The sequence below is a fragment of the Typopeltis vanoorti genome, chromosome 1, assembly GCF_054136105.1.
Source record: "Typopeltis vanoorti isolate ZY-2024b chromosome 1, IOZ_Tvanoo_1.0, whole genome shotgun sequence".
Lineage (NCBI taxonomy): Eukaryota > Metazoa > Arthropoda > Arachnida > Uropygi > Thelyphonidae > Typopeltis > Typopeltis vanoorti.
The window spans coordinates 26,665,068-26,679,321 of NC_143549.1; the positions used below are offsets into that span (position 1 = coordinate 26,665,068).

General features: G+C 36.1%; 1 protein-coding gene across 1 annotated transcript in view; it reads left to right on the plus strand.

Annotated features, from left to right (window-relative positions):
• LOC150109852 (A disintegrin and metalloproteinase with thrombospondin motifs 9-like) overlaps positions 1-14,254 on the plus strand; it is a 605,150-nt gene that overhangs the window by 244,312 nt on the left and 346,584 nt on the right. Inside the window, exon 17 of the mRNA XM_090396355.1 lies at positions 126-252. Within this exon, the coding sequence (XP_090252481.1) occupies positions 126-252 (127 nt within the window). The remainder of the gene's footprint in view (positions 1-125; positions 253-14,254) is intronic.

The following is a 14,254-nucleotide window of genomic DNA, read 5'->3' on the forward strand; positions in this document are numbered from 1 at the left end:
ATAGTGGCATTTCATTTCAGAAAAATTTGAAACTTTTAAGAAATTGTTTTAAAATTAGTTTTACATCAGTCTAAGTGACAAACTGTACTTTGAAATAACAAGAAATGTTGGATTTGAGATTACAGGAGAACAGTACCGGAAGCCCAAATGTGTTCACAAGTTGGATAGAAAGGTTGTTAGTGCAGGTCATTGTAATGAAAAAGAGAAACTTCCTTTGTTAGCCAGAACATGCAATTTACGATGCACTCTCAGGTAATTTAATTTACTAAATATTGAAAGATTATGTCAAAGAAGTAATATTTTATAGATGATAATTTACATTCATCATCATCATGAATCATGGGCTCACTGCCCGTTGATGTCTGATGCCTGTTTCACTATCTTCTTCCACCTTTCTTTGTCCAGTGCACAGTGTCACAGTTTTTGTACACCCATTCCACACCAGTCTTTTATATCATCTATCCATTCTCTGTATGGTCTACCACTTCTGTTTAAACCATCCAAAATACCAAACATAAATGTCTTTATCTTTCAGTCCTCACTCATTCTACAGATGTGTCCAAATAATTGCAGCTTCCGTTTTATAATCTTCTGCATTAGATTCTGTTTTGGTTGTATCTTCTGATAGAGCTCTTCATTGGTGATTTTCTGTACCCATCCTATTCTTAGAATCTTCCTGTAACAAGTTCTTTCAAATGCCAAAATTCTATTTCTTGATTCCTTATTTATTACCCACGTTTCAGATCCGTACAGTACACTGCTGAATATGCATGTTTCCAATACTCTTAGTTTTGTTTGCAGACTGATCACTTTACTTTTCCAGATGTTATCCATTGCCTTCAGATTTGTTCTTCCCTTTGCAATCCTGATCTTTATTTCTTTTTTACAGTCCAAGTCATATGTCAGTTTACTTCCCAAATATGTGAATTGTTCTACATTTTCTATATCAGTTCCATCCACTTGTATCTTTTGTTTCATGTTCTTCTCACCAAATACCATTGTCTTTGTTTTTTCAAAGTTCATAACAAGTCCAAATCTCTTCCCTTCCTCATTTAACAGTTTCAGTGTTTTTTGTAGTTCTCTTTCGTCTTCTTCAATAATAACAATGTCATCTGCAAATCCCAGATTGTTAATTCTCATTCCGTGTACAGATATTCCTTTGGCATCTTCTTTCATTTTATCCATTGCTCTTTCTAAATGTGCGATGAAAATGCTTGGTGATATTGGGTCTCCCTGTCTAGTACCTCTGCTTGTTTTAAACCATTTCCCCAAATCATCACCTATTCTAACTGCTGCAACTGCATTCTGGTAAGCATCTTTTAATATAGCTATTAGTTTTTTATCAATTCCATAGGATTCCATAACTGCTAATGTCACTTTCTGGTCAATACTGTCAAATGCTTTCTGAAAATCAACAAAGCAAGTATATATGTTTTTGTTTTTTCTCCTAGCTTTCTCTGCTATTAACCTCATTGTCAAAATCTGTTGAATTGTAGTTCTATCCTTCCTAAATCCTGTTTGCTCGTCTGCAAGGTATGCTTCCAATTGTGTTCTCAATCTTTCTGTCAATATGATCATCATCACTTTACCAAGGTGACTTATCAAGGCAATTGTTCTATAATTTTTACATTCTAGCTTATTTCCTTTCTTATAATGTTACTGATATTGATTTCACCCACTCCTCTGGCATTTTCCCTTCTTTCCATACCATATTACATAGTTGGTGCATTTCTGTAACCATAGTTTCACCACCATATTTAATCATTTCTCCAGTAATGTTATCGTTACCAGGACTCTTGTTGTGTTTTAGCCGTCCTATTGCTTTTTCTACCTGTCCTCTTAAAATGTCCATATCATGCTTATTACCTGGTGGTGATATCTGCTTCAATTCTTCAGTGAGTTTCCCAATGCTATCTGAATCTAGTTTTTCTTCATATAACTCACTACAGTATCTTGTCCACTGCTGTACAATTTTTTCTTTATTCATCAATACTTTGCCTTTTTCATCTTTAATTGTGGTCTGTTTTGGTTGCCACTTTCTATTAATGGTTCTGATCATTTTGTATACCTCCCTTGTTTTATGCTCTCCATAGTACTGTTCTATATTGTTGCATTGGGCTTCTAACCATTTCATCTTATCCATTCTGACTGCTTTTTTCACTTCATTACACTTTATTCTATATTGCTCTTCTATTTGTTCTGATGTATCTCTTCTTATCTTCAACATTCTTTTCTCCTGTACTAACTTCAGTGTTTCTTGTGTAATCCATTTCTTCTTGATCTTCTCTTCTTCTGGTACTGTTTCTTCAACTGCATCTTCTATCACCTTCATTACTCTTTTCACTCTTAAATTCGAGTTTTTTTCTTTCTCCACACTTTTAAGTTTCTCTGCTAACACTGTTCTGTACCTTCTTCCTATTTCTGCTTCACTTATTCATGCTATATCTCTTCTATTCTGATGTTGGGGTTTATATTTATTTTTTAATTTCATCTTGATGTTTCCAATCACTAAACTGTGGTCCGAGTCTATATCTGCTCCTTGAAAAGTTCGATATTGCTGTACTGATGTTATCCATCTTCTTTTAATCATAATCATATCAATGATGTTTTTGGTTTTCCCATCATTTGATCGCCACGTCCATTTTCTACACTCCTTTTGTTGGAATCTTGTGTTACAGATCATCATCTCGTGGTCCACAGCAAATTCTAACAATTTTTCACCTCATTCATTTCTTTCTCCGAAACCATATTTTCCCATGACTCTTTCCCAACCATCATTATCTATTCCAACTTTGGCATTCCAATCTCCTTCAATAATTAGCACATCTTGCTTTGGTATTGTTTCTATTGTCTCTGTCAGATCTTTGTAGAATAAGTCAATATCCTCATCTGTGCTGTCAGATGTGGGTGCATATATCTGGACTATTGATATGTTGAATGGCTTTGCCTGAAATCTTGCTACTATGATTCGTTCATTAACTGGTTTGTAGCCTAACAGTGCCTCTCGAGCTCTTTTGCTGAGGAGGAAGCCAACTCCTGCTTCGTGCATGGTGTCATGTCCTGACCATATTACTTTGCATCCATTGATTTCTCCAGATGATGTCCATCTCATCTCTGCCAATCCTAGTATATCCCACCGATATCTCTTCATTTCCTCACAAAGTAGTTCTAATTTTCCTGACATCCAGAGTGTCCGCGCATTCCACGTTCCTACTGATAACAGTTCTGTTAGTTTCAGTTTCTGTTTCTGTATCCTTTCAGTATTCCACTTAAAGATCCAATCCCGATCGGCATTGCGGGCCTTGTTTAAGAAAAATTATTTTGATCCAGTGTAATCAGCAATAAGCTCATAAATCTATCTCCTGACTATCAAATCTTTGTAATAAAATGGCTTCAACCTCATACCATCTTAAAAATTGCAGCATCTATAACTACTTCACACTATCTCCCTTTACTTCTGCCACTGGATAGAGAAAAGAAGTGTATTTATTCGTGATGGTGAGGAAGAAAAAATAAGCTGAAAAATTGATTGCATGTTTTAAAAGTGGTGGAAAACTGGATCTTTTTTTCAGTATTTATTTATATTTATGGTGACACCACTTAAAATATGCAAGCTTTTTTTTAAAATTTACAACTAAGAACAAATAATCTTAGTATATAAAGTTACATGTGAAAGTAATAACCTTTTATTTGGACATTACTGGCTGCTTTTTTTTTTTTTTTTTTTTTTTGAGAAGAAAGTTTAGCATCCCAACTACATTCAATATCACTTGTCCCAAGTCTGATCTTGAATAACACGATATGGACTTTGAATGTAGGATCCTTTGAAAGAACTCCAGTCATTCACATTACAACCACCTGGTTAAAGAAGGTTCATATTACACCATCATTTACTTGGAAGCATGCAAACAGAGAAAAAAATCTGATCTTAAATGGAAGGATTTTTATTTATTTATTTTTTTTTTTACACACAAGTGCTGGCAAATATTTGCATTTTTACACATAAATTCTGTCATTTTAATCTGTTTACAATTAAAATAATTAAACATATCTCTAGCATACAAAACTTGCTATGAACGCTTAACCAGTTGCTGCACATTTTTACTTTGTTATAAACTAGCTATTTAGTTTATTACAAAGAGTGAAATGAGTTGTTTATTCTGAAATATTTGATGTGTAAGATAAGCAATTAAAAATTCTTAGATGGCCAAGGGAATATCCACTATCCTACAGTCAGGCTGGTGGTTTGATTTTCATTTGTGAATATATTTAGGTGATAAATAAATTTAATAGCCAGTGTGAATCCACTTCCCTTCTTACTAGATGCCTGAATTGTCTTGAAAGAACCATGTTTGGTCTCTAGAACAGAGTGTTTGAAAGATGTAAAATAAATAAATAAATACAAAAATGAAGTATGAGCAGCAGTTAGCTAATGAAGCTAGGATTTTTTATCGTAGGTAGTTCTCTCAACATGTAGCCAGCAAAAAAAAAAAAAAATTATGGAAAGATGACATCAACTGCAGAAAATAGTATAAGAAAAACAGCTGCAGAGGATATAGTTAAGGTATTTAGTGTGCATTTCTTAAAGCTTTTTCAGTTTTGTGAATGTGACATCGTGGAGAATTTGAGACCAATGGATGTTAAGGAGAAGAGACTGACTGTGAGTGAGTAAGAGGTATATGGGGAATTCAGAAAACTTGATGTTAATAAGGCTGTGGGACTTGATGATATATCACCATATATTTTGAAGGAATGCTCCAAGGCAGTTGACATCTGCTTGACATATTTATTTAATGAGTCTTACATTGGATCAAGTTCCAAAGGAGTGGAAGGAAGGCAAGATTGTGCCACTTCATAAGGGAGGTGACAGAACTTAAGCATAAAATTATAAGCCTATCTGTATATCAGTTGTTGTGGTTACAGTGTTGGAGAGGCTGGTGAGAACCTGGATCCAGAAATGGGTTGACAACAACAGTGGTATCCTTGATGGACAGCATGGATTTGATAAAAGGGGGTCAGATTTTAGTAATTCCTTATTACAATGATGTGACAACTTCATTAGACATAGGAGATGGATACACAGCAGTATACTTAGATTCTGTGAATGCTATTGATAGATTACCACATGATAAGTAATAATAATTATTATTATTATTTGGCAACTCCATGGAGTCAACACTCATTGTGGGAGGCCCACAATGTGTCTGTCTCCACTCCCACAATGAGTCTCACTAACAACTCTCCACATTTATGTGGAGAGTTGTTAGTGAGACTCCACTCACTAACGGAATGCACTCACTAACATTGTTAGTGAGTGGAATGCATTGCCTGAGTGTGTTAGGGAGTAGATTTTTTAAAATCTGCTCCTCAATCTCTTCTTCACCACATGCCTATACAACTGCCACAGATGGCTCCCTTGTTCTTCCCATCGTAACATCCACTATTTTTATAATTTCTTCTCTAACAATCTGATAGAATCCTTTAACTAACTTAAAAGTCTCTATCATATCTCTTCTTTTCCTCCTATCCACCAACCTCTGTAATCCACATCCTCTCAAATGCTCTTTATAACCAACACTTCAGAGTTCTGATATCATTTGGTTATTTGTTTTTGGACCCTCTCTAGTATTTCCACATCACAAGGAAAACTAGGTGCACACAATAGTCCATCATCTGACCAATGCCTTATACAGATGCATGTCAACCACTCCATATTCCTACATGTCAATGTACTTTTTTGTCTTAGCAGCAATGCGTGTGCAGTCTTTACAACATGTGCGATGTGTCCTGAGAACTTCAGTTTACTGTCCACCATCACTTCAAGATCCTGAATGTCATCTACTTCCTGAAGTACAGCTCGACAAATACAGTATGTAGCCTTATGTCTCTGTATCCCAAAGTGTAGCACCTTGCATTTATTAACATTAAAACTGCAACCCCATTCATTTGTCCAAGCTAAAAGCCTATTCAAATCTTCCTGTAGCAAATTAACATCATCACTACTCCTGATAATTCTACCTAACTTTTCATCATTGGCAAACATTTGAAGATCCCCAATCAGTCTACAAGAAATATTATTAACAAACAAGTTAAACAGTAGGGGTCCAATAACAGAACCCTTAGGCATGCCACTGGTCACCCTTCATTTCTGAGACACAGCTCCACCATACACAACTTGCTGATATTGTTCAGAGATCCAATCTCTGATCCATCTAACCAATAGACTATCCATTCCTATCTTCTGCAGCTTGTACCCCAACCTATCACGTGATAATCTATCGAATGCCTTTGCAAAGTCCAAGAATATACCAGCTTGGTTAGCCGAGTGGTTAGCTTATCCGCTCTCCAGTCAAAATGCTGCTGGTTCGAATCCCGCCATGGGTATGGATGTTTGTGATTGTCTGTGAAAATACTAGTAGTGGTGGTGGGCGGTAGATGGCGTTGGTGTAGTGCAATCCATTGTGGTTGGTGGATGGTGTGGTGGAGATAGTTGTAGAGTACGTGCCCTCCCTCAATAATTCTTTAGACTCCCTGGAGGTGTCATGTAATAATAATAATAATAATAATAATGTCAATTATTATTATTACCCTTAAAAGTATTCTTATCCTTATCCAACACATTCATCACCTTATCATAAAACATATGCAAATTTCAAAAACAGGACCTGCCCTTCATAAACCCATGCTGACCATCATAGAGAATCTTATGTTCCTCATCCCAATCTGTATTCTATTTTTAACCAATTTTTAACACTTTGATCATAACTGTAGACATACAGACCTGTCTATAATTGGAAACTTCTGTTCTTGAAATGTACATGTGGAGAGGTATTAGTTTACCTTCTTTCCATACCTTAGGAAATTTATCCACTGCAAGACTCCTATTAAATAACCAGGACAAGGGCATGGCTAACTCTTTTGCACATTCTTTCAAAATACATGATGATATGTCATCCATTCCCACAGCCTTATTAACATCTAACCCGAGCAACACTTGATACACTTCCAATTTCTTCACCTTTAATTCTCCTAATTCTTGCCTCTCATCTACATGTTGCACAGTATCATTCACATTCATGCCACTATGATATACACTGATGATGTGTTCATTGAACAATTCATTTTCAATGAACACATTTTCAGTAATTCACTATATCATTTTCTACAGTTACTCTACTGCCATAACTATCTCCACCAGGCAACAGCCTGCTATATATATTTTTTCTCCTGCTTGTCACATAGCAGAAAAAATCCCTTGGATTAGATTTGACCTGACTGGCCAATCTCCTCTCACATTCTACTTTTTCTTTTCCAACCATGCTTGTCACTTTTCTGGCTTGCACTTTATATTATTAATGCATTTGTTCACTGGGAACTGTCTTGTCTTTTCTCCATAATAACTCTTTTGTAATACTGCTTGCTAGATTTTGCTGCTCATACATCTTACTCCTACTCTATTTATTTGCTTACCTCTTGGTATTGTTATTTATTATCCTTTACTGTTTTCTGCAAAAAAATTGTTTTTATACTCTGAGTGTTTATTAATTACACAAAGGTTCAATTCTGATTGGTGCAATGACCCTTAACTATTTCTTTTAGAATACGGAAAATCACTGACTTAAGATCATATAAAATATTATATACATTTAGTGAAACTAAAACAATATATCAATCTTAAACAAAACTATATAAATAACTACAAAATTAACTGGATCCAAAGCCTTCTAAAATAAATGTACACTTTAGAGATTTTCTTATCCAAAAATATTCAAATCATTCATTGTCTTACTCATTCTGTTATTGGATTTTTTGACATATATTTATTCATGTCTGTCAGATTAAACACCTTGTTTTCACAACAAAACGTTCATCAGTGTCAGTTTCTTTGTTAGGCCTTTCTGAAAATGTAAAATTTTATTCTTGTTTTCCCAGAGGTCTTTTTTTGATCTCTCTTATGTAGAATACAATATTATTCCTTCCTGTCTCACTGTAGTATAAATATTCTTACCTCCTGCAGTTCTATTTGATGCACAATTTACTAATTTTTGTGCCAGAGAAAGAAGTTTCTTCTATTATTTCATAAGCAACACATCTAAGTTGACCTCTTCATGTTAAACCACTTTACAGTTTCAAATTTCACCAATTGCTTTTTGCATATTAATTCAGTGTATATAAGACAGAAGATCAAACTTTCCGTTCGGTGTTTCCTCAAACATTCAATTAGAATGTTGACTTCAATATCTTATTTTACTTACTAAATATTTGATGACATTTATTATTATAATTATTACCCAAGACCCCATGGATTCAAAGACTCATCTAGGAGGTCTTTTTATCTTAACACAGCTCATAATACCGTGCTTTAAACACACTCAAATTCTCTGCAGACACCACACTGTCAGGCAAGGCATTCCGATCATTCACAACTCTGCATGAAAAAAACCTGCTTCTCACTCCCCCTACTCATCATCTTTATACAGTTTCCAGGGATGACCTCTGGTTCTCCCCCTGATCTCCCACTTGTAGCTCTCTATCATATCTCCCCTCTTCCTCCTGTCCTCCAGACTATGCAAGTTGCATCTTTTCAATCTTTCCTCATACTACATTCCAGAAGTTAGAAACTACCTTAGTCAGTCGCTTCTGGACCCTTTACAACATCACTTCATCCTTCTGAAACCAGGTGACCAAATCTGGGCACAATAGTCCATGTGTGGCCTAATCAATGTTGACTTCAATATCTTATTTTACTTACTAAATATTTGATGACATTTATTATTATAATTATTACCCAAGACCCCATGGATTCAAAGACTCATCTAGGAGGTCTTTTTATCTTAACACAGCTCATAATACCGTGCTTTAAACACACTCAAATTCTCTGCAGACACCACACTGTCAGGCAAGGCATTCCGATCATTCACAACTCTGCATGAAAAAAACCTGCTTCTCACTCCCCCTACTCATCATCTTTATACAGTTTCCAGGGATGACCTCTGGTTCTCCCCCTGATCTCCCACTTGTAGCTCTCTATCATATCTCCCCTCTTCCTCCTGTCCTCCAGACTATGCAAGTTGCATCTTTTCAATCTTTCCTCATACTACATTCCAGAAGTTAGAAACTACCTTAGTCAGTCGCTTCTGGACCCTTTACAACATCACTTCATCCTTCTGAAACCAGGTGACCAAATCTGGGCACAATAGTCCATGTGTGGCCTAATCAAAGCCTTATACAGCGGAACAAAAATCTCCTTATTTCTACAAGTCAGTGTCCTCCGGATCATTCCCAGAAGCCTTTGTGTTGTCTTCACAATTTTGGCTATGTGTCCCCTAAATTTCAGATCCTTATCCACTATCACCCCAGATCTCTTATTACCTCCATCTCCTCACAATATATTCTCACCAAGCATAAATTCTGCATCCCATTTTTGTTTTCCAAATTTTAAAACCTTACATTTTGCAACATTGAACTCGCATCCCCATTCCCGTGCCCAATCACTCAATTTATTCAAGTCTTCTTGTAAGACCACAACATCTTCTCTACTCTTTATGGTTCATCCCAACTTTGCATCATCTTCAAACAACTGAATATCTCCATCCAAATCTTCACCAATATTATTAATATACAAGTTAAACAGCAATGATCCTAAAACAGACCCCTGAGGCACACCACTAGTAACTTTCCTGGATATCGCTCCCCCCCATACACAACTTGTTGATACCTATCAGGTAGCCAGTCTCCAATCCAATGCACCAATCTAATATCCAACCCCATCCACTCCAGTTTGACTATCAACTTATCATGCAGTAATCTATCAAAAGCCTTTGCAAAATCTAAGTATATTACTGTGTAATATATCTTCTCCTCTGTCCATTAAAGCTGTCACCTTATTGTAATAAGTAAGTAGATTACTAAAACATGACCTCCCTTTAGTAAATCCATGCTGTCCATGAAAGATAATACCATTGTTGTCAACCCAATTCTGAATCTTAGTTCTCACAAACTTCAACAACTTAATTGTAACACTTGACACACAGATAGGCCTATAGGTTGATGCTTGAGTTCTATCACCTCCTTTACGAAGTGGCACATACAATCTTGCCCTCCTTCCACTCCTTAGGAACTTGACCAGTGCAAGACTCATATTAAAAAAATATGTCAAGGCCAGCATCAACTCCCTGACACATTCCTTCAGCATACGTGTGATATTATCAAGTCCCACAGCCTTATTTACATCTAGTTTGCTCAACTCCCAATACACCTCTTGCTCACTTACAGTCAATCTCTCTTCCCCATCATCAACTGCTCTCAATCTCTCCATGAAGTCACATTCACAAGATTGAAAGAACTTTATGAGCTGCTCATTAAGTATCTCCACCGCACCTTCGGCAACAGCTGTCTTTATACCATTTTCTCCAATCAATGTCATCCTTCTATAATCATTCTTTCTTTTGCTGGCTAAATATCAAAAGAACTCCTTAGGATTCTTTTTGGCTTCATTAGCTAACTACTCTTCATTACAAAGACCTTGCCTGGTCTTTGCAATCCTCATTGAATTGGTTATTTCCACTTCTCTTATGCTGCTTCCATAATGCCCTTTTTCTCTTTATGCTTAATCTCTTTATTCATCCATTTCACACCTAACTTATTTAATCTTCTCACCCTTGGAATACATTTAGACATTGCATCTACTAGATAGTTTTAGAAAATACCCCAATTTATACAAACACTTCATTATAATTACATTCTCTGTTGAGATGACCAAATCCAAGACCCTCAATCCTCATGTGCCCTCTGTTACATACTGTCTGAGGTAGTTATTTTCAAAAACTCAAGAAACTCACTTTCTTTACTTCCAGTTGCTATCTCATCATTTCAGTCTATATTGCCATAATTAAAATGGCCCATAATGATCACTGTTTTCTTATTTGCTTGGCTAATTTGATTACACATTTCATAGTCACTACCATCCACATTTCTTGGTCTGTAACAACATCCCACCAAGTATTTCATTCCATTCATCTCTATCTCACACCATACTGCCTCAAAACCACTGGCACTATTTCCCTCTTGCATCTCTACTTTGTATGGACATAACTCTTTCTCTATCATCAATAGCACCCCCCTCTCCCTTTTTATCCATTCTATCCTCATGAAACACATCCTCATCTAACCATGTTCTCACTTATTCCAACAATTTTTGGGTAAACAGACTCAATTAGTGCAACCATTTTATTTGTCTTGTTTCTTACACTTCTAGCATTTGTATATAAACACAACAGCTCATTCCTCGATCTGCAGCTCGTTCTAATAACACTTATTTGGTGTGATCTCTCCATGCTCAACTGGGGCCATTTCCCTTTCTGCTTATTCATTTTAGAACCCTCTTCAATTCCAACTGTTTCCTCTTGGTCCCAGGTCATCCCATTCCTTTCCTCTCTACACATGCTCTCATATACTCTTGGAGCAGCCACCTTTCTCACACTGTGTTCCCCTGTCCACCCTGAGCCTCCCCCATTTCCCTGTTCATCTCACACACCCATTCTCTCATTTTCCATACTCATGCCACTTACTTCCTCATTCATAACTCTTCCACGTCACTTCCCACTTGATCTGATTCATTCTCTATACTCACTTCTCTACCTTCCAGCAACAGTCTCTCCAAGTGACTCACACCATAACCACTCAAATGCAGTCCATCACTCTCATACAGTTCACTTCATCCTTCAAACTCATTCCACACACCCATTTTCATCTCACATGTTCATCTCACACACCCATTCTCTCATTTTCCATACTCATGCCACTTACTTCCTCATTCATAACTCTTCCACGTCACTTCCCACTTGATCTGATTCATTCTCTATACTCACTTTTCTACCTTCCAGCAACAGTCTCTCCAAGTGACTCACACCATAACCACTCAAATGCAGTCCATCACTCTCATACAGTTCACTTCATCCTTCAAACTCATTCCACACATTAACAAATTGTACTCCCCTCTCCTCACACATTTCAGCCAACATACCATTCATAATCCTTGCTTTCCACCTCATCTCATCACAGTCTTACCTAGGCAACACGCTTACTACCCTTCCTGTCACACTATTCTCTTTTATCTGTCTAAGCAGCCTTCTGATATCTATTCTGATGTGCTCTTTTCATTTGTAATAGGTACAAATGACTTCTGTCAAGTCATTTGTACCTACTAAAACCATCAACTCCTTTGCTCACTCCCTCCTCATATCGAATGCCTCAATCATTCAACTCATTTTACCACCTGGAAAACATACCTTGTGCATCCTGTCATCAATTTCAACTACTCTTGTTTCAAAACTCACAGTTCTATGATTCCTTTTTGGAATTTTCTATTAATATTCTCCCAACTGTCATGTAAAACTTAAAAACTTCCTAAGAACAAATTCTCTAGTTGCCATTCTCAAATTTCTATTAGCTCTCTATTTATTTTCCTTGTTATCCCAATACCGAATGCTCTCTTTGTCAGCTGTCAATCATTCATAAAACTCCTCGGCGAGCATACACACTCCATGTAAATGGCAAGCAAGAAGTTACCTATAATGGCTGACACATTGTCTCTGTTAGTGTAAACTGAATGCCTTCAGAAACCACAAAAGCTCAAGTGCCAATATACTTGTTATGAAACCAAAACTTAATGATATATTAGAATAGAGAAACAATTGTAAAAAAGATTCATAATTGTAAATTATGATTATTTTTACAGTATACAGTTATGCTTTGCTTGTGTTAGATACTGCCTTATCATTTCCCATGCATTGTCAATACCATTTCTATACAGTTCATCAACCTAGTCTATTGATGCTAGTTGACTATGGAGCTGCTGATAATCATCCACCTTATAGTTCCACATATTTTCTTAAAAACTTTTTCCTGTTTGACTGCCTCCCAAACCAATACCTTATGATCATTTTCACCAAAAGGTGGCAGTGCAGATACCCCATTCACAACCACATACTTTGAGGATATCACCAAATCTAACACCAATAAACCTCATGATGCTTCCATTATTTGCTTCCAACAAATGCTTCCATTTGTTGCAGAAATGTAACAAATTCACTCTCCTTATTACTGTACACTATCTCTTCTTTCTCAATCCACATTCCTATAATTTAAATCTCCTATTAGGAGCATATTCCTTTTACTTGCAAAACTAAATAGTTTAAACATTTCACAATCAATACTCTTCACATTATGGCCTGTAACAGCATTGGAGATTGGCTATCTGATAGATATCAGCAAGTTATATATGGGGGAGCAATATCCCAGAAGAGGAATGTCACTAGTGGTGTGCCTCAGGGATCTGTTTCAGGGCCATTACTGATTAACCTGTATGTTGGTGATATTGGGGAAGATTTGGATGGGGATATTCAGTTGTTTGCAGATGATGCAAAGTTGAGATGAACTGTGTGGAATAGAGCAGATGTTCTGGCCTTACAAGGAGACTTGAATAGATGGGCCACGGCGACGGTCAACTGGGTAATGGTCAACTGAGCGATGGCCAAGTGGGCGACAAAATAATAGATCATATATGCAGTGCTATTCTATTGATCTACTACCCGATAAATTTAAATAATAATTTTTTTAGAAACGAGTTAAAAAAACAAAAAATTTGAAAAATCTCGCTTATAATTAAGTTTATTTTTATTGTGTAAAATTATGAAATTGTAGAGAAGTTATATTGAAATTTCCCGTTCAAAAAAATGAGTCAGCTAGTTAATAAATATTTTAGTTTATATCATAATGAGAATATTAATTTTTGGTCGTGAAAGTCATTCAATGTGGAGCCAAAGCATGAATGAATTATTTGTGAATGGCACATTTTTACTTTCTTTCCATCTTTTTGCTCAAATTTTTGTTATTTTGGCTAGAAAGGATGGAGGTCCTAATTTCCCTGTTTTGTATTGTTTACTACCTAATTAAGACTCTTGAAACATACACAGAATTATTTATATGATACATGAAAATTATTTCATATGATATATGAAATGATGCCATTATTAGATCCTGAAAATATAAATGTTGATTATGAAATTGCCATTCATCAAGCTTTATGTATAGTATTTCCACAAGCTAACATCAATTGTTGCTGTTTTTCATCTCCTACAAAATCTTCGTAAGCATTTAACTTCATGCAATCTTTTAACCAGATGCAATTCTGGTGCGCAATTCGCTTTAAATTCAAAAATAATCACTTCACTAGTTTTCATTCCAGAACAAG